Here is a 19,842-nt window from a genome sequence, read left to right as displayed (position 1 = left end):
CACGCAATCACTAGTTATACCACGCTAGACTAGTTTAATGCTAATGCTCACTTATTTTAGTTTTTCAGATATTTATTAATAAATGTAATTTTGATTTTGATTAGGAACCAAGGCACAAGGTTACAATTTATAAACTGAATTTATAGGTTCTATGCAGGGGGAAGAGCTGCCTCTTTGTCTGCTGGCATATAAATGCCTCGGAATTGTCAGACACATAGATGAACATAATTTGTCTGGGCAGAGTCAACATGGCTTTTGTAAAGGGAAATCATGCCTCACCCATCTATTAGAATTCTTTGAGGGGGTTAACAAGCACGTGGACAAGGGGATCCAATGATACAGTGTACTTAGATTTTTCAGAAAGCCTTTGACAAGGTCCCTCATCAAAGGCTCTTAATCAAAGTAAGCTGTGATGGGATAAGAAGGAAAGTCCTCTCATGGATTGGTAATTGGTTAAAAGATAGGCAACTAAGGGTAGGAATAAATGTTCAGAGTTTAGAATGGAGAGAGGCAAATAGTGATGTCCCCCAAGGGTCCACACTGGGACCAATACTATTTGACATATTCATAAATGATCTGGAAAAAGGGGTAAAACAGTGAGGTGGCAAAAATCTGCATTTGATATAAAACTATTCAAGATAGTTAAGTCCAAAGCAGACTGAGAAGAGCTACAAAGAGATCTCACAAAACTGGGCGACTGGGCAACAAAATGGCAGATAAAATTCAGTGTTGATAAATGCAAAGTAATGCACACTGGAAAACACAATCCCAACTATCCATATAAAATGATGGGGTCTAAATTAGCTGTTACCACTCAAGAAAGATCTTGGCGTCACTGTGGATAATTCTCTGAAAACATCCACTCAATGTGCAGAAGCAGTCAAAAAAGAGAACAGAATTTTGGGAATAGGGATAGATAATAAAACAGAAAATATCATATTGCCTCTATATAAATCCATGGTACGCCCACATCTTGAATACTGAGTATAGATGTGGTTGCCCCATCTCAAAAAGATATATTGGAATAGGAAAATGTTCAGAAAAGGGCAACAAAAATTATTAGCAAAAGAAAAGGAGTACTTGTGGCACCTTAGAGACTAACAAATTTATTAGAGCATAAGCTTTCGTGAGCTACAGCTCACTTCATCGTAATGCATCCAATGAAGTGAGCTGTAGCTCACGAAAGCTTATGCTCTAATAAATTTGTTAGTCTCTAAGGTGCCACAAGTACTCCTTTTCTTTTTGCGAATACAGACTAACACGGCTGCTACTCTGAAACCAAAAATTATTAGGGGTAAGGAACACTTCCATATGAGGAGAGATTAGTAAGATTGGGACTTTTCAGCTTGGAAAAGAGACAACTAAGGGGGAAGGGAATATGATAGAGGTCTATAAAATCATGACTGGTGTGGAGAAAGTAAATAAGAAAGAGTTATTTATTCCTTCTCATAACACAAGAACCAAATGAAATTAATAGGCAGCAGGTATAAAACAAACAAAAGGAAGTATTTCTTCACACAACGCACAGGCAACCTGTGGAACTCTTTCCAGAGGATGTTGTGAAGGCCAAGACTATAAAAGGGTTTGAAAAAGAACTAGATAAATTCATGGAGGATAGGTCCATCAATGGCTATTAGCCAGGATGTGCTAAGGAGGGTGTCACAGAATATCAGGATTAGAAAGGACCTGAGGAGATCATCTAGTCCAACCCCCTGCTCAAAGCAGGACCAATCCCCAATTTTTGCCCCGATCCCTAAATGGCCCCCTCAAGGATTGAACTCACAACCCTGGGTTTAGCAGGCCAATGCTCAAACCACTGAGCTATGTCTAGCCTCATTTTGCCAGAAGCTGGGAAAGGGCAACCGGATGGATAACTTGCTGATTGCCTGTTTTGTTCATTCCCTCTGGAGCACCTGGCATTGGCCACTGTCAGAAGACAGGATACTGGACTAGATGGACTTTTGGTCTGACCCAGTATGGCCATTCTTATTTAGGGCCTCTCCCACTATGCAGCAGTAGAGGCTATTTATGATTCTGAGGAGTATTTCCTCCTAGGTAACAACAACATAGTGCCAGAGTACGCATTATGTTTCCTATGTACAAATTCTTTGGCAATCAGACAGAGAAATGATGTGAAGGGACATAGTAGGCAAGTTATTCCCTAAATGCCTGTAGTTGTTTGTTTGGTAGTGTGTGGTTTTCTGTTTATTTTTTAAATGACCTATACAGCCTAAAGACAGAGCTTTTCATGACAAACCTCTCTGTGCCTGTCAGCCAAAGGGTAGGAGGAAAGGGTCTATCATGCCAAGAAACTCCTCTTTTTCTCACACACACACACACACACACACACACACACACACACACACACACACACACGTATGTTCCAGGGAAGGCCACACCCCACCTCTAGACTTTTCAAAAACTGGGAGGCTCCCCTTGTCATTCTGCTACAGTTAAGGCAGGATCACGTCCCCTGCCAAAGAGATGGGTGAGAGAGGTGCTCATTTCCTATTCCCAACTAATAACGAGAAAAAGAAAGGAGAGATGACTCACCTTGTGCAGTTCTTTGAGATGGGTATGCTATGGGTGCTCTGCTTGTGGTGTGCATGTGCCCCAGGCATCTTCGATTGGAGATTTTCAGCATCAGTACTTATTCAGCCTGTGCATGCACCCTCACTATCCTCATGCCCCTTATCAAAAATATATAGGACTGCGATAGATGAACTGCCTTCAGTTCCTTCTCTACCAACCCATGGCGGATGTGATTGCAGAGCCATTGGCCATTATCTTTGAAAACTCATGGTGATCGGGGGAAGTCCCGGACGACTGGAAAAAGGCTAATGTAGTGCCCATCTTTAAAAAAGGGAAGGAGGAGGATCCGGGAAACTACAGGCTAGTCAGCTTCACCTCAGACCCTGGCAAAATCATGAAGCAGGTCCTCAAGGAATCAATTCTGAAGCACTTAGAGGAGAGGACAGTGATCAGGAACAGTCAGCGTGGATTCATCAAGGGCAAGTCATGCCTGACTAATCTAATTGCCTTCTATGACGAGATAACTGGCTCTGTGGATGAGGGGAAAGCAGTGGACGTGTTGTTCCTTGACTTTAGCAAAGCTTTTGACACGGTCTCCCACAGTATTCTTGTCAGCAAGTTAAAAGAAGTATGGGCTGGATGAATGGACTATAAGGTGGATAGAAAGTTGGCTAGATTGTCGGGCTCAACGGGTAGTGATCAATGGCTCCATTTCTAGTTGGCAGCCGGTATCAAGTGGAGCGCCCCAAGGGTCAGTCCTCGGCCAGTTTTGTTCAATATCTTCATAAATGATCTGGAGGATGGTGTGGATTGCACCCTCAGCAAGTTTGCAGACGACACTAAACTGGGAGGAGAGGTAGATATACTGGAGGGTAGGGATAGGATACAGAGGGACCTAGACAAATTAGAGGATTGGGCCAAAAGAAATCAGATGAGTTTCAACAAGGACAAGTGCAGAGTCCTGCACTTAGGACTGAAGAATGCCATGCACCGCTACAGACTAGGGACCGAATGGCTAGGCAGCAGTTCTGCAGAAAAGGACCTAGGGGTTACAGTGGACGAGAAGCTGGATATGAGTCAACAGTGTGCCCTTGTTGCCAAGAAGGCCAATGGCATTTTGGGATGTATAAGTAGGGGCATTGCCAGCAGATCGAGGAACGTGATCGTTCCCCTCTATTTGACATCGGTGAGGCCTCATCTAGAGTACTGTGTCCGGTTTTGGGCCCCACACTACAAGAAGGATGTGGAAAAATTGGAAATCATCCAGCAGAGGGCAGCAAAAATGATTAGGGGACTGGAACACATGACTTATGAGGAGAGACTGAGGGAACTGGGATTGTTTAGTCTGCAGAAGAGAAGAATGAAGGGGGGTGATTTGATAGCTGCTTTCAACTACCTGAAAGGGGGGTCCAAAGAGGATGGATCTAGACTGTTCTCAGTGGTAGCAGATGACAGAACGAGGAGTAATGATCTCAAGTTGCAGTGGGAGAGGTTTAGGTTGGATATTAGGAAAAAGTTTTTCACTAGAAAGATGGTGAAACACTGGAATGTGTTACCTAGGGAGGTGGTGGAATCTCCTTCCTTAGAAATTTTTAAGGTCAGGCTTGACAAAGCCCTGGTTGGGATGATTTAGTTGGGGACTGGTCCTGATTTGAGCAGGGGGTTGGACTAGATGACCTCCTGAGGTCCCTTCCAACCCTGATATTCTATGATTCTATGAGAGGAGACACCAAAGCAGAGGGTTAGCAGTGAAACACCCATAGGGACAAACTCGGCAAACTTCAATTACTGCACACAGTGATTAACCGCTCCTTCAAGAAAGGTCCTTATGCATGCTCCACTTGAGGTGACTTCCAAGCATTACCCTCTGAAGGAGGTGGGAGCTTCAGAACCAGGTCTAGAACTGTTTGCATAACTGTAGAACCGAAGCTAGCATCTGCTCTAGAGGCATGCACTAAAGCATTGTGTTTTGAGAAGGTGTGATCTGAAGCCCATGTAGCAGCTTTGCAGATTTCTGGAATAGGAACATCTTTCATTGAGGAAACAAATATGGACTGAGATATGGTAGAATCAGTTATGACCCTAGGAGGACAACACATTAGCAGCTGCCTAGCAGCAGAGATGCAGCTGGAAACCCAATTAGAAAGTTTCTGGATGAAGCCTTTCACTTTGTCCACAAAAAGCCTTGGAGAATCTTGAAAAGGTTTTGCTCTGTCCTATTAATAGGACATCTAAGGTGTAAAGGGCAGCATTCTCTAATGATATTTAGGGTGGAAAACTGGCAGATGAATTGTCTAATTTACACAAAAGTCCAAAACGACTTTGAGTGAGAAATGTGGGAGTCTGATCACAGAGATACCTTACCCTAGCAGCCAAAATGAGAAAGATCCACTATCAAATCCACTAATTCACCAACTCTTCAAGCGGAGGTAACGGTCACTAAAAAGGTAGTTTTCATGAAAAAGGTTTAAAAGGGTGCAGGTAACTAACAACAAAAGGGAAGTTTCATCTAAGAATTAAGAACTAAGTTCAAATCCCAAGTTGGAGTGGGCTCTTTGACATTCAGGAATAGGTTGGATAACACTTTGATGAATCTGAAAGTTACAAGGTGAACAAATACCAAAAAACCTTCCACGGCAGAACAAAATACTGTGATGGCTCCTAGGTAAACTTTAATGGAACTCAAAAGAGATCTCTTTGCTTTAGAGTGAAAAGGTATTCTTAGAATCTCCATGAGAATCACGTCAACAGGAAATAGGTGATGGTGAGTGTACCAGTGGTAAAATCTTTTCCATTCCCGAAGGTATGTTTTTCTGGTGGATTTCTTTCTATTGTTCAACAGGACGTCTTGAACCTCTCTGGAACAGGAAATACCATCCTCTGAGTCAGAGTGGACCGGGGTGACAAACATTCCCCAAATCCTTAGTGGGAAGAATAGGCATCATTGGGAAATAGCTGTCCAGGAGAAGAGACAGAATAGGCAGAAAAATCACATCTGTCTCAGCCAGGTTAGTGAGATCAAGATTACAGTGGCTTTGTCCAGTCTAATTTTTTTTTAGAACCCTAAGGCATTGGAGGAAAGATATAGAGGACACTTCTTCACCAAGAAAGGAGAAATGTGTCCGAAAGGGGGCGGTGACAAAGAACTCCCCTCAAGCAGAATTTCACATATTTCTGGTTGATAGCAACAGCGAAAAGGTCTATATTCAGAAAACCCCAGGTAAGGAATATCTGCCTGAGATGGAACTGTCAAGTTCCCATGCCTGATCTTGGGTGAACTGTCTGCTGAGATCTTTGGGTATAGTGTTGGAGGCCCGACAAACCAACTGCTAAGATAAGGATTCATTGGGCTCTGTATTAGTTCCATCACTGACTGTTTATGAACAGAGGGAAGAGGATCTTTTCAATTTATGTAGTACATACTGGGCCACCTCACTTTTGTGAACACACTGAGTGTGACAGAGTGTCCAACAGGGAGGACTCAATACTGATAGAGGGTCATGACCTATGACAAAGCGTAGGAATATCTTGTGAGAGGGATTTACCACAACAAGAAAGTACATGTCTTGAAGGTTGAGGGTCATGAAATAGTCTCCCAGATCCAGGGATGGAACAACAGCTGTGAGTATTACCATCTTGAATTTCTGTATCTTGATAAAGGTATTCAGCATCCTGAGATCTTTAATTGGTCCTTGTTTTTGGCAACCAGAAAGTTTTGAGTGGGAAATGCTTCCAAGGCTTCTAAGCAGAGAAGGGACAGAACCTCTTGTCTCTTGAGATGACCTCTGAAAAAGGATGGGGAAGGAGGGTGGGAGGAATGGATGCAGTGAAAATGGATAGCGTAGCCTGATGTTATAATCTCCAAGATTTGACCTCCAAACTCCATCTGTTGGAGGTCATATGCTCCCATGAGCTGTGGAAATGGGAGAGACTATCCCCAAAAGGTAGGAGGGGGCAGAGCGGTGGATCTGAATTGCAATGGTGTTCGTGGCCAACAACCAAGGTATAAAAATCAACACTTTGCAGATGATGGCTGCTGCATCGATCCAAGTGCAGTGGTTGAGAACTTTCCCCTTTTGATTCTGGGTTTCTGGCACCATATTGTAGGTGGAAAACTGGGCTGGGAGAGATCTCCAAGCTTTCTGAGACCAGTTAAATCTCCTCTTATTTGCAGGTGTATATATGTCCAGTGAGTGAAGAGAGTCACCCTAGAGTCATTCAGAGAATGTAGGGAGTCATCAGTGGATTTGCCAGATAATTTAAAACCACCAAGGGGAGGTCCTTTATACTGTTCTGGACTTTATGTGGAAATCCTGAAGATTACAGCCATAAGGCTGAGCGCATGACTACAGCTGTGGAGATTGAGAAAAGCTTGAAAAGTTGCCCTTGCAAGAAGCTGTACCTCTATGACGAGGGCCCGAAATCATTCTCTGTTCTCTTCTGGGAGGTGTTCAATAAAGGAATAAAATTTTGAATAGATAATTTGGTAATACTTTAATAGAATTGCCTGGTGATTAGCAATTCTGAATTGCAGGGTGGCAGACAAGTAACTGTTGAATCCATGGAGAAAGTGCTTTGGTCATTATCATGTGGGGTAGTCTTGGAATGGTGTTGCCTTTTGAATTCATTTACTGCATCCACAACTAAGAAGCTAGAGGTAGACCAGGAAAATAAAAAGTCTGAACCCTTAGCTGGAACACAGTTCTTTTTGTCTGCCCTCTCAGCTGTTGGGAGGGCAGCATCAGAGGTCTGCCAAATTGTCTTGTCAGGTTCTAACAATACTTCATTTACAGGAATGGCTACCTTTGCTGAAAGTGGTGTATGAAGTATGTCCAGCAATTTGTGTTGAGTCTCTTGGATTTCTTTTAATGGGATCTGAAGAGTGTCTACCACTCTTCTTATCAAATCCTGAAATTGTTTAAATCTACTGTACATGGAGGTGGCATAACAGCTTCATTTGGGGATGATGAAATATTCATCCTTGGCATAGCTTCTTCATCAGCTCTCCATTCTTGTTCCTCACAATCACCTTCTGCGGTGGAGACTGCTGAGAGGAAATGGAGAGAATCAAACAGTGCTGATCCTTGGATTCCCTGACAGCACTCAAAATCCTGGAGAACTATTGGCAGTAAACAGCCAAGGGTCCCAATGTGGCCACTGGGGAAGACCATAAGAGAATGGGGGAGGCATCCAGGACTGATTGTAACAATGCACAGAGCAGGTTGAGTTCACCCTAGCTCTGAAGTGTCCCTCAAAGGAGCAGATTCAGATGAGGGTGGTCTACACAGATAATAATAAGACCACTGAACAGAAATCAGAGTCTGAAGAACTCTCATCTGCATAGTCGAATGAAGGAACAGGGAGAGGAGAAGTGATGGTTTGTCTCTCCATATGCCTGGGTATAGGGGAATCAGGCAGATCCATCAGTAAATGAGGTACTAGAGGTCTGAATGAGCTCAGTAAAGGATACTCGGGTACAACCTGAACTCCTGCAGTGCCAGATGCAGTGGTGCCATGTCTGCAGCCTACTAGGCTCCCACAATGAGGTCTGTGGTACCAACAAAGGTGTGAGAGGTTCCAACAATTGCTAGATGGTCGGTCAATGTGCCAAAGATGCAGTCAATGCAGCTGGAGGTCCCAACTTCTTCAATGTGTGGAGTCCCTGGAGTTTACCAGTTCAGTCATGTTTCAATGGTACCGATTGCTTTGGTATGGTTTGTCGGGTACTGTGTGATTGAGACAAGCTTGAGGACTTCATTTTAGCATTCTCGGTACTGAGGCTGCTTGAACCATCCATGGAAGCCTTTGAGGAGGCTGGGGTCTCCCGTACAGCCGATCTCTTAGAGGTATTCTCTTCTTGAGGAGATTTAGTACTCGACTTGGTGGAAGTCTTTCCCACACCACTTGCAGATCTCTTGGAGGCAGAGGAGGCCCTATGGTCACTTGGAAGCCACTATACTAAAAGAGGGAAAAGAGGAGATCCAAGGGAGGACTTCATCATAAAGTTGAATCGCCCTGTCCCTCCTGAAGCAACTCTTAAAACTAGTGCAGATTTTGCACTTTGAAGACACTTGTGTATCCTGGAGGCAAGAGTGGCTGTCACTAACTGGGAAGGACTCCTGGCAAGTTAGGTAACATTTGAAGCCTGGGACTTAAGCATGCTGCCAAAACAAAACAGTGTTCTTTAACAGTAGAGAAGGGTGGACGTGGGAGGCAAAAACCTCCATCAATGGGAAAACTAACCCTCAAAAATAAAATATGAAGTAAATAAAAGATTAAAGACTTAATTATAAAATAAAATAAAACTATAAACAAATAAGTAGGTGTCTGTGAGCACTGTGAATGGTCCTCCGTTAGCCAGGGAACTCGAGAAGGAATCAAGGGGCAGTTCATCTGTCATTTGAGGCATGAGAATAGCTAGGGAGCATGAACGGATCGAATGAGCACTGCTGCTGAAAATTTCTGATAGAAGGCACCTGGGGTGCATGCATACCTCAAGTGGAGCACCCACAGAGACATTACTCAAAGAAGAAGAAAGCCTCATATTAGGCTGGACCCAGGACCATCTACCGTCTTCAGGGCATGCAGGGGAGCTACAGGCTCGAACAACTGCCAGTTCAAGTGCAAAATAAACGGGTATATAATAGACTGGGGAGCACAGGATGGAAGGAATCTTGCTTCTGTGAGCTTTGCTCCCTCAAAGGCACAACTACAATTCACCACACCACCATTTTTAAATAGGTGCAAAGCCAGTATCTGCCGGCCCTCTACTGTATGCATAGCTTGGAAAGCTACAGATACTTTTTAATGCACAGTACAAATAAAAGTGAGTTGTTGATACAATTTGTATATTTTATTCACAGAGAATGAGCTAGAGTTACTCCTGGTTCTACAACAATTTCTACCACCATAAGCCTTGGCAGAAGGCTCCCAAGAAAGAAAAAGTCTTCCCGGGACAAGGCTGTAATAGATGAATGTGTCTGCAAGCTCCTTTCCAAAAGGCTCTGAGGTCTTAGTGCAGGTGAAAGTGGGCAGCACTGACAAGAAACAGTGCATACATTTTTTTCCCCAATAGTTCCTGGTAAAGTCTCCAGGAAAGAATTGAAGCTACTCCCTCTGGTGCTAAATCTAAGAGACAGCAGTGATAGAAATAGCACCTATTGTCTCTTTAAGGTGAACCCACCCCTCTGACAAGACGACTCATGGGCACTGCATGTGTAAGAGTCAATGAACTTAGCTCTGAATATGAAAATGGTACACAGTCCATCTACGCCTCATTCTTTTAAAAACCTCAATTGATTGTTGTGACCTCACAGTTACGAATTGCACATTTAATGTTGATATAAAAAGCATAATTTATCTTAGTTCTAATTAAAGAAAAAGGCAGAATCTTATAAAAATCATAAATTGTTGGGCATCATCCACAAGCATTTTTGCATTTCAACCTAAGAAGGACCACTCACAATACCATGGACCCCAAACAATTCACAACAAATTTGACAAGATGGATTGTAATGAATTGTGAGAGTTCCAAATACGGTTTTTGTTCTACATATGTAGGGCTCAAACAACAGACAATAACATGTTACACATCACAATAGGAGGCATTTCACACAAAGATGTTGAACTCAGACTAAAGCACTTGATTTCACATTTAACAACGAAAGAGTAAAATACTCATCTTTTAAATTCTCTGTGGTAATAGCATAATACATTAGATGTATGGGGATATGAGTGAATCTCATTCACAAGGAAATGTCCTTATAATTCAATTGTAGCTTTGTCATGCTTGGGTTGTATAGTATTTACCTCACTGACATGATTAATTCTGTATTTTACAGATATTCAGTGTCTGCTTCATAAGTGTAGGTGTAATGGGTTAAGACTAAACGGGGTAATTTAAAAAAGAAACGTGATTTGTTTCAGATTACTTGTGATACAAATAAATACAAGTTATAAGTAAGGCTACGGTTTAGTCACGGAGGTCGCAGAAGTCACGGAATCTGTGACTTCCAGCGACCTCCATGACTTCAGCCTGCATAGGTTAGAATCTGCTGGGGTTCCCTGACGCCTAAGGGGGTAGGGAGCTGTGGGGTCTGCTTGCCATCTCTGGCAGCCCAGGGAGTTCTAAGACGCCACAGGCTTTGGGGGTACCCTGCAGCTTCCGGCTGCCACAGGCAGCAGGAACAGCCCCAAGCTCCCGGCCACTGCGGACCCCCGGAGCTGTGGGCGGTGGGGGTACTGCACAGCTCCTGACCCCTGTGGGTGGTGGGGGGACCCCCAGAGCTTCTGGGAAACCCTACAGCCCCTAGCTGCTGCAGGCAGTGGAGGCCCTGCAGCTCCCAGCTGCTGTACAGCTGTCCCACTGCAGGTGGTGTGGGGACCTGCCTATCCCCATTTTGTCACAGATATTTTTAATAAAAGTCATGGACAAGTCACAGCTCCCGTGAATTTTCCTTTATTGCTCATGACCTGTCCATGACTTTTACTAAAAATATCCATGACAAAATCTTAGCCTTAGTTAGAAGGCATTTGTTCCTGTTGAATTTCTCTCTTACTATAAAAAAGCAAAGCAGATTGTTTCTGAGCCGCAACAAAATAGCAGCTGTGGTGCAATTATGACATCTAGTGGCAGCCAAGAGGAGAGCAAATGTAAAATATTCAGCTCCAAAATGCCTTGGCTTTTGTATGCAGTGGTGGTGTAGACATGTTGGTCCCAGGGAATTAGAGAGAGAAAGTGCATGAGGTAATATCTTTTATTGGACCAAATTCTGTTGGTGAGAGAGAGAAACTCTTGAGCTTACACAGAGTTGTTCTTCTTCAGGTTTGGGAAACTTAGAATGCCACAGCTGATTGTTTAGCATAAGTAGTTAACACCTATTTCAAGGGACCACTCAGGATGAAGTGGCCCACCACACAGAGAGAAAAGGATGGGTGGGAGTGGAAGCAGCTGGAGTGTGTGTGTGGGGGGGTTGGTTAGTGGGTTACAGATTGTTGTAATAAGCCATAAAACCAGTATCTCTATTCAGGCCATGATTTTTAGTGTCTAGCAGAGTTATGCATTTATGCTTCCAGGCTCATCTTTTGAAAGTGTTGTGCAGGTTTCCTTTGAGAATGAGGACTGATCGGTCAGTTATAGAGTGATCACTTTGTGAAAAGTTTCAGAGTAGCAGCCGTGTTAGTCTGTATTCGCAAAAAGAAGAGTACTTGTGGCACCTTAGAGACTAACAAATTTATTAGAGCATAAGCTTTCGTGAGCTTCAGCTCACTTCATCGGATGCATTTGCTGAAGTGAGCTGTAGCTCACGAAAGCTTATGCTCTAATAAATTTGTTAGTCTCTAAGGTGCCACAAGTACTCCTTTTCTTTTTGTGAAAAGTGTTCACCCATAGGTGACGGGTTGCTTGTCTTATCATTTTCCTGTGAGTTCACTAGAGAGCATAGCGGTTGTCCAGTTTCACCCACATAGTTGTTATTGGGGCATTTAGTGAATTGGATGAGGTACACCACATGTTGTGATAGGCAAGTGTAGGAACCATGGATCTTGAAAGGTGTGATGTGGAGGGGTGTTGATCACTGTAGCAGTGGAGATATGTTTGCATCTGCTGTTTTGGCAGGGTCTGGTCCCACTTTGAGTTGGTGTGCTCGTCTGTGGGGAGCTTGCCCCAGATGATGAGTTTGGAGAAGCTGGGGGTTGTTTGAAGGCCAGAAGAGAGGGGTCAGCTGTGTTGCTGTAGCTGTGTCAACTCCAGGATATTAGACAGACAAGATGGTTAAGGTCATATCTATTATTGGATCAACTTCTGTTGGTGAGAGAGGCCAGCTAGAAGAGCACTGTGTAGCTCAAAAGCTTGTGTCTCACCAATAAATTAAAATATATTTCCTCACCCACTTTGTAACTTAGCTTTTGAAAGTAAATCCAGTGCTTGTGAAAAAGGGGATGAAGATTGGGGGAGAAATACAGCCCAAAACTCAGAAGGGAGTACTTGAGGAGAAGAATAGGGGCTTCAGCCTGGACTTGGGAAGTAAGTGTGTGTTACAGGGTCCTACTCTCACTACAGAAAGAGTAGGTATCAGGGTACTCTTGTTCTGTGAAGGGATCACCAACTAACTGCCCAGCAGGTTGCAGAACAAGGCTGGAGTGGAGGCACGCCCATAAGGGAATCTTGCTCTCCATGAGAGACTGTCAGGGCCCAAGACAGAGGCCCTGATCTTGGCACAGCAATAGCCCACCCCTCAGTCACAGGCGAGAAGCCACAAAGCAAGCAGCATCAAATGATCAGGACACATGAAACACAAAAGTGTAGGGCTGGTAGTGGGATTAAATGGTTAACAACATTGTGCAAGTGGAGGATACTAATCAGAGAACCTCAGATGACACCCACTGCTCTGAGAAAAGATCACAGGAATCAGTGGATATAGCTCAGTGGAACTCTGCTCAGATGTGGAAATGGAGGCATGGAGACCGTACAGACCCAGAAAGTGGCCCGGTGCTTGAGCTTCTAGATGGAAAACTTGGCCAAGGCCAGGAAGAAGTTCTAGAGACACAGTCCACTCTATGCTATCCTGAGGGTGATGAAGCTACACTGTCTGGACCTGTGAATTTAGCAATGTGTTGTCCCATCTAAAGTATCTCTTATGTGAAGGACTTCCACCACTCCACTTTGGAGATTACTCCAAATCCTAATTGATCTTAGTGGTCAGGAAGCTGAAAATCACTGGCAGAGCTAAGACCAGAACCATGGCCAATGACTACATTCCCGACCTTTGATTTCTTATAGCTTTTCATACACTATCAAATCAACGGAAGAAGAGTCTTGTGGCTAAATATTAAGTGCAGACTAGTGTCAGGTCTACAATATAAACTTCCATTAGTATAACTACCTCACTCAGGGGTGTGAAAAATCCAGACCCGAGTAATGCCGTTATCCTGACCTAAGCCATGATGTAGACATTGCTACGTCGACAGGAAGGCTTCTCTCATTGACAGAGTTACCACCCTTGAAGAGGTGAATTAATTATGGCAATGGGATAAGCTCTCCCATCAACATAGTAGCATCTTCACTGAAATGATACCAGTGGTGCTGCTACAGGATTTTAAGTTGAAGTTTAGACCTGCCCGAGGCACCGGAGATCTGGATTCTTTAAACAGCACTGCAACGGACTTCCTTTTGACCTTGGACAAATCACTTAAACTGTCTGTGCTTCAGATCCCTATTTGTAAGAAAGGGATGAACATGGTTTGCTACCTCATGGCGCTGTTTTCAGGCTTAATTTATTAGTGTTTTTAAAGCACTTTGAAATCCTTTGAAATGGAAAGCACTATATAAAATAGATGCTGCTACTACCACAATATGATATTTTGCAACCATAGGAATTAAGACTGTATGGCAGTTTCCATTCTAACTCCATTTTTTTTTAAATCATTCAAAACATCCTGAATTTTCATTTAGTCAGAACCAGAGCTACTTTACTGTAACATCTCCAAGGGAAGCAATTTAAGCAAATGTTATTGAATAATTACTATTGGTGTTTAATGGGAACAGTTTTAGTAGATATGATGCTTGATGGATGCATTCAGCCAGTGCTAAAGGGTTAACTGGTGATTAACCAGATATAATATTCTTAGATCTGGCCTTTTAATACATAAATTACAAAACAATATTTGTACTACACAACATTCAGATCTTGTTTTAGATTTTCAAAGCATTGTATAAAACAAGAAATAATTAATTAGCAATTAAAATTTAATTGCATTGTGTTATAATTGTTTGTTCAGCATGCTGATTGCCTTGGCAAGAGGCATCATACAAATACAATTACTTGTCTCCATTTTGCAGCTGCTCCACAGGCAAAACTCCCATTTATTTCAATGAAAGTTTTGCCTGCAGTGCAGCTGCAGAATCAGGCACTAAGAAAAAAGAACAAAGAGATAAAGCAAATAAAGGGGGAAAAACAGAGAGATCATTTTTTAATTCTTGCAATTTATGTAATATAGTTCCTTGTCTCATTTTAACTATTTTCAGATGGCTATTCCCTTAAGTGGGACAGCCATATAGTCAGTAAGAAAGACTAATTTAAGGATTGTTAGTGATTTAATATCTTAAATAGTTTTTATGTTAGCAATTCAGTTTTCTTTTAAGGGATACACACATTATAGGTATAACACAGAGGTGATAAAGGTATCAGATCCTCAGTGGATATAAATTGTCATATTTCCACTGAAGTCCATAGAACTGTGACCAAATACACCAACTGAGGATGTGTCTCACTGATTGACATATGTATGTTTTATACAAAATGAGAAAGAATATCTCAGCAAAGAGATAAAACCCCTGTAGACAGTCAAAAATTCACAACCCCACCCCTATTTGTCCCAATATCAAGCAATTCAAAGACTGTAGGAGCTTATTGAGGGATGAGGAGGAAAGGTTAAGAACTGACTCAATCATGGTCTAGACGTATCTACAAAGGAAGACTATATCTGGCACAAGAGGACTTATTAACCTAGCAGGAAAAGATATAACTAAATCCAATGTTTGGAAGTTGAAGGTACACACATTCATAGCGGGAATAAGGCACATATTTTTTTAACACTGAGAGTAATTAACCATTGGAACAATTTACTAAGGGATCGGGTGGATTCTCATTCACTTGTAATCTTTAAATCAAAACTGGATGTCTATCTAAAAGATATGGACTAGTTCAACCACACATTATTGACCATGGTGGAGGAATTACAGGGTGAAACCATGTCTTTGTTATGATGATCACAATGGTCCTTTCTGGACTTAAAATCAATGAATTAAGACAATCAATACACCATTTTCTTTCAGAATACGGGAGGCCTGGCTCAGAACTAGCTGCAACCAGGGCAGCACGGCCCGCATGCAGCCGTGGCCGGGAAGGCCGGGTGGCCCAGTCCAAACACAGGCAACCCAGCACCACCCTGTCACGGGGAGCCCCAACCTTGAGCCTCTCATCCCCAGACCCCCCCACACCAAGGCTCACCTCCCACGTAAACCCCTACTCCCCTGCACCAGCCCTCCCTGCTGAGCCCCTCCCCCCTGTATCTGGACCCCCCCTGCTGAGCCCAATCTCCCTGCACTTGGACACCTCTCCTCCCTGCTGACCCTATCCCCTTCAACTGGACCTCTACCCCTATACCCAGACCCCTCCTGCTGAACCCCAACCATCTTCACCTTGACTTCTCAGCAGAATCCCATTCCCTCTCCACCCAGAACCCCCCAACAACCCCTCCTGTACATCCAGATTCTCCCCAACACCTGGACCCCCTCACTGAGCTGCCCGTACCCAGATTGCCCCACATACAACCTTCTCAACCCAGACCTGGATCGCCACACACATTAAGACCCTCCACACTTGGATCCTGCCAAGCTCAGTCTGCCTATCCACACCTGGTGCACCTGGCACAGAGGGACAGGACTCTGGGATGTTTCTGGTGCAGACTCAGCCCTTGCGTTGTGTCAGGGTTGAGTGCAGCCTTACTGCCAAGTCCATGTCCCGTGAGTGAGAGGGCTGCAGGGTGATCTCCCACCTCCATACAGCCAGTGTCCTGTGCTCCCCACTGCCATGCTGGAGCCTCCACATTTATTTATTGACAAATAAAATTTGCAGAATTTTAAAATATTGTGCACAGATTCAGAATTTTTATTTTTTTGGCACAGAACTTCCTCAGGAGTATTATGTAGTGTCACAATTATGCAGCGTCTTTATTAAATAGAAATATTTCTCATACCATTCCCACAATTATGTCATCTATCATTCCATCACCTATCTTATGTTCTCTTTGTAAATTATTCTGGAGGACAGAGACAAAAGAGTTTCATATTACTTTACTTTTCAATATCCAAAAATATATCTAGATTTGACCATTCAACATATACACAAATTGTAAACCTAACAGTAAAGGCAAAAAAAACTTTTTGCTGGTTCAATGAAAAATGTGAAATGTTGACTTTCCTCTAGAAACTGCTGTATGATTCCATTGGACCAACAGGCCTCTTAAAAAAAAAAAAAAAAAAAAAAAGAAGAAGAAGAAAAAAATGGGGGGGAGGTGCAATGTTAGAGCCTTTCACCATTCCTGTGGTAATGTTACACTACTTTTCCTGGTAGACTAATGATGCAGCTTGTGTAGTTCCCCCAAGTTGGTGGCCTAACCATCCACGAACAATAATGTAGTGTAAAACAGTACAGTTCTCATTAGACACCCATACTAATCTTCAAGAAATAAAACGTTATGGAGATCCCTTAATATTGTTTTGTTAAGTGATCAAAAATAAACTTCATATAAGTTATATAAGCGTTTGTTCAGAACTGTGTATTTTAATTTCTCCCACATAAATCCAAATATTCCTGGATAGACGAAGTACTGATGCACAGGCACACCGAAAAGTACTTCAGAATGCTAGGGAATTTTGATTGTTGGATTGGCTCAGGAAAATATTCATTATCAATTTTTTTCCTTAAAAGAAATGTTTTTAAACAAGTTATGAAATTCTAGAAGTCATTTTTTAATCTAATTTAGTATTTTCCAGGCCTATGTTCAGTATGTGCACCACTGGAATATTTCAGCTTCTGCCTTCAACATACTCATGAAATAATTTTATAGAGAAGGATTTACATTAATCTATAGATGGAATTAGGCAGATTCAAATTCTAAAAAAGTGAAGTTTACCCACTGAAAACTATAGTTTCTTACTACTCCCCAAAGTAGCCATTCCATATAGCAATAAGAACTAGGGAAAAGCAGCATATAGACTTTCTATATCCATTATATGAGAGGCAGCATTCCTTACTGTTCAGTTCAGCTAAACAAAAGCTCCCAGTCTGACGCTGTGGCCAAAAGGGATAACACAATCCATGGACACATAAGCAGGGGAATCTTGAGAGGTTATTTTACATCTGTATTTGGTACTGATGTGACCTCTCCTGGAATAATGTGTCCAGTTCAGGTGTCCATAATTCAAGAAGGATGTTGACAAATTGGAGAAGGCTCTGAGAAGAGCCATGAGAATGATTTCAATATTAAGAAAGTATAATAGTGATAGACTCAAGGAGCTCAATCTATACACTAAATCATAGGGTATGTCTACACTGCAAAAAACCACCTACAGCAGTAAGTCTCAGAATCCAGGTCTACACACTGCGGCTCACACTATGGTGCTAAACATAGCAGCCTAGATATTCCCACTCAGGCTAGAGCTCTGGATCCGAAAACCAGCAAGAGGGGTGGCTCTCAGAACCCAAGCTTCAGCCTGAGCAGGAACATCTGCACTGCTATTTTTAAACAGTGTAGCACAAGACCTGCAAACCCAAGTCTACAGACCTGAGCTCTGAGACTCACTGCCGGAGGTGTTTTAGTTTTTTGTTGGTTCCCCCACCCCAGCATAGAGATACCCAGAGAGAAGCTTAAAGGATGACTTGATTACAGTCTTTAAGTACCTACTTGGGAAACAAATATTTAATAAATGGGCTCTTCAATCTAGCAGAGGAAGGTATAATACAATCTAATGGCTGGAAGTCAAAGCTAGACATATTCAGACTGGAAATCAAAGGTACATTTTTAATAGTGAGGGTTATTAACCACTGAAACAATTTGCCAATGATTGTGGTGGATGCTTCATTACTAACAACTTTTAAATCAAGACTGGATGTTTTTCTAAAAGATCTGCTCTAGGAACTGTTTGGGGGAAGCTGTATGGGAGGTCAGACTAGATAGATACAATGGTCCCTTCTGGACTTGGAATCTATGAATCTATCTAACTATGAATCTAGGAATATGAGTCAGAAAAAAGGGCAACCCATTTCTGACAGTGATTTCTTCTGTGATATTGAGCAAGTAACAATCTTTTTGTACCTCAGTTCCACATATGTAAAAAGAAGAAAATAATATTTACCAAGGAATACTTCCTTCACAGGCTTAATCAATTAACATTTGTGAAGAATTTTGAGATCCTGTGATTAAAAAGTCTTACACAACTATTATATTGTTATATATTTAGCAATAGAAAGTGCTAAACTTAACCAACCTTCATAACAATATCATATAATTGATTGCATAATTGCAACACTCTGGGCTTGATTTGGGGTGGAGGGACTTTAATATCTCCATTTAAGTGTCTGTAAAGTACTATCAAAAATTTTCAATACAAATATTTTTATATCAAAATCACACAACTGAGACATGCTAAAAGAGAGGTGCCCAAAGTTAGCTCAAATGCAAGAAGGCAGATGGTGTTGGCAATTTGCCAACAATACAACAGCTGCATCCAACTGATATAAAATTAATAATATTTCAGCTGTTTACATCCTTAATACGAAACTGTGGCCTACAGCAATAATAGGTCTCATTATGTAATTCTCCATCCTTGGCTCAACTGCTCCCCCTGAGGTAGCTACATCCTGGATCGTCTCTGCATGTCATAGCTCCATAGTTAAGATGAAGGTGGGTGGCAGATTGCAAATATATTCGTTTTGGGGCCACATCTGATCCACAAGTTACCCTTTGGACATTGCTAGACTAATGCTCACATTCTCTAATCCAAGGAGCACCAGGAGTGGGATTGTCGTCATTCCACCCTGGATCCATTCCTCCAGAGATACTGTGCCATCATGGTCATAATCAATTTCTTCCATCATTTCATGAAGGATCTGTAGATTTAAAAACAAAAACAAACAAACAAAAATTGGATATGCTAAGAAAACAAAAATATGTATTAACCCTGAGCCACCCACTTTCTGAAGGAAAAAGCAAAGTAAAATGTATCATATGTGGCAACTTTGGAAGAAACGTATTTAAAAGTCATTTTATCCCTCCCCTCGCCCCCAAACCATACTTAGGTCCTTATTATAACTGGTAAAACTTTGTTTTCAATTAAAAAAGCACATTTAAAAAATATTTTTGTGGAAATTTTTTTCAACATTTTCAAATTTTGAAACAAAAAAAATTAAATATCCCAATTTTTTCATTGACCCTTGTATTTTCTGTATTCCCCTCCCTCTTTCCTCCATTTTGTTTTGGTTGGGGGGAAGCAAATAAATAAATAGGGAAATAATGGAGAGGGAGAACTGGAAATATTACAGTTTCCAGTTTTCAGCAAAAACTTCAAGAAAATCATTTTTTGTGACACATGCTTACTATTTTTATTCAGCTCTAGAAGTGACATAATATACCATAGTTTCATATTACCATCCTTGTAGCATTACAGATTCTTAGAATTCTATGGAAGGATTAAGTTTAGGGAAAAATTCACCCTGAGCCAAGGGTAGCACAAGGCCCTATGCATCA

The 19,842-nt window shown here is 42.1% G+C and overlaps 1 protein-coding gene across 1 annotated transcript in view; it reads right to left on the bottom strand.

The window, feature by feature from the left end:
* DGKB (diacylglycerol kinase beta) overlaps nucleotides 1-19,842 on the bottom strand; it is a 519,697-nt gene that overhangs the window by 325,953 nt on the left and 173,902 nt on the right. The window contains 1 exon segment of the mRNA XM_038392537.2: nucleotides 19,086-19,205. Coding sequence (XP_038248465.1) covers nucleotides 19,086-19,205 — 120 coding nt within the window.

This window comes from Dermochelys coriacea, chromosome 2 (assembly GCF_009764565.3).
Source record: "Dermochelys coriacea isolate rDerCor1 chromosome 2, rDerCor1.pri.v4, whole genome shotgun sequence".
NCBI classification, from domain to species: domain Eukaryota; kingdom Metazoa; phylum Chordata; order Testudines; family Dermochelyidae; genus Dermochelys; species Dermochelys coriacea.
Note: the sequence above shows the minus strand (reverse complement) of the source record. Positions and strands in the feature narration are given on the sequence as shown.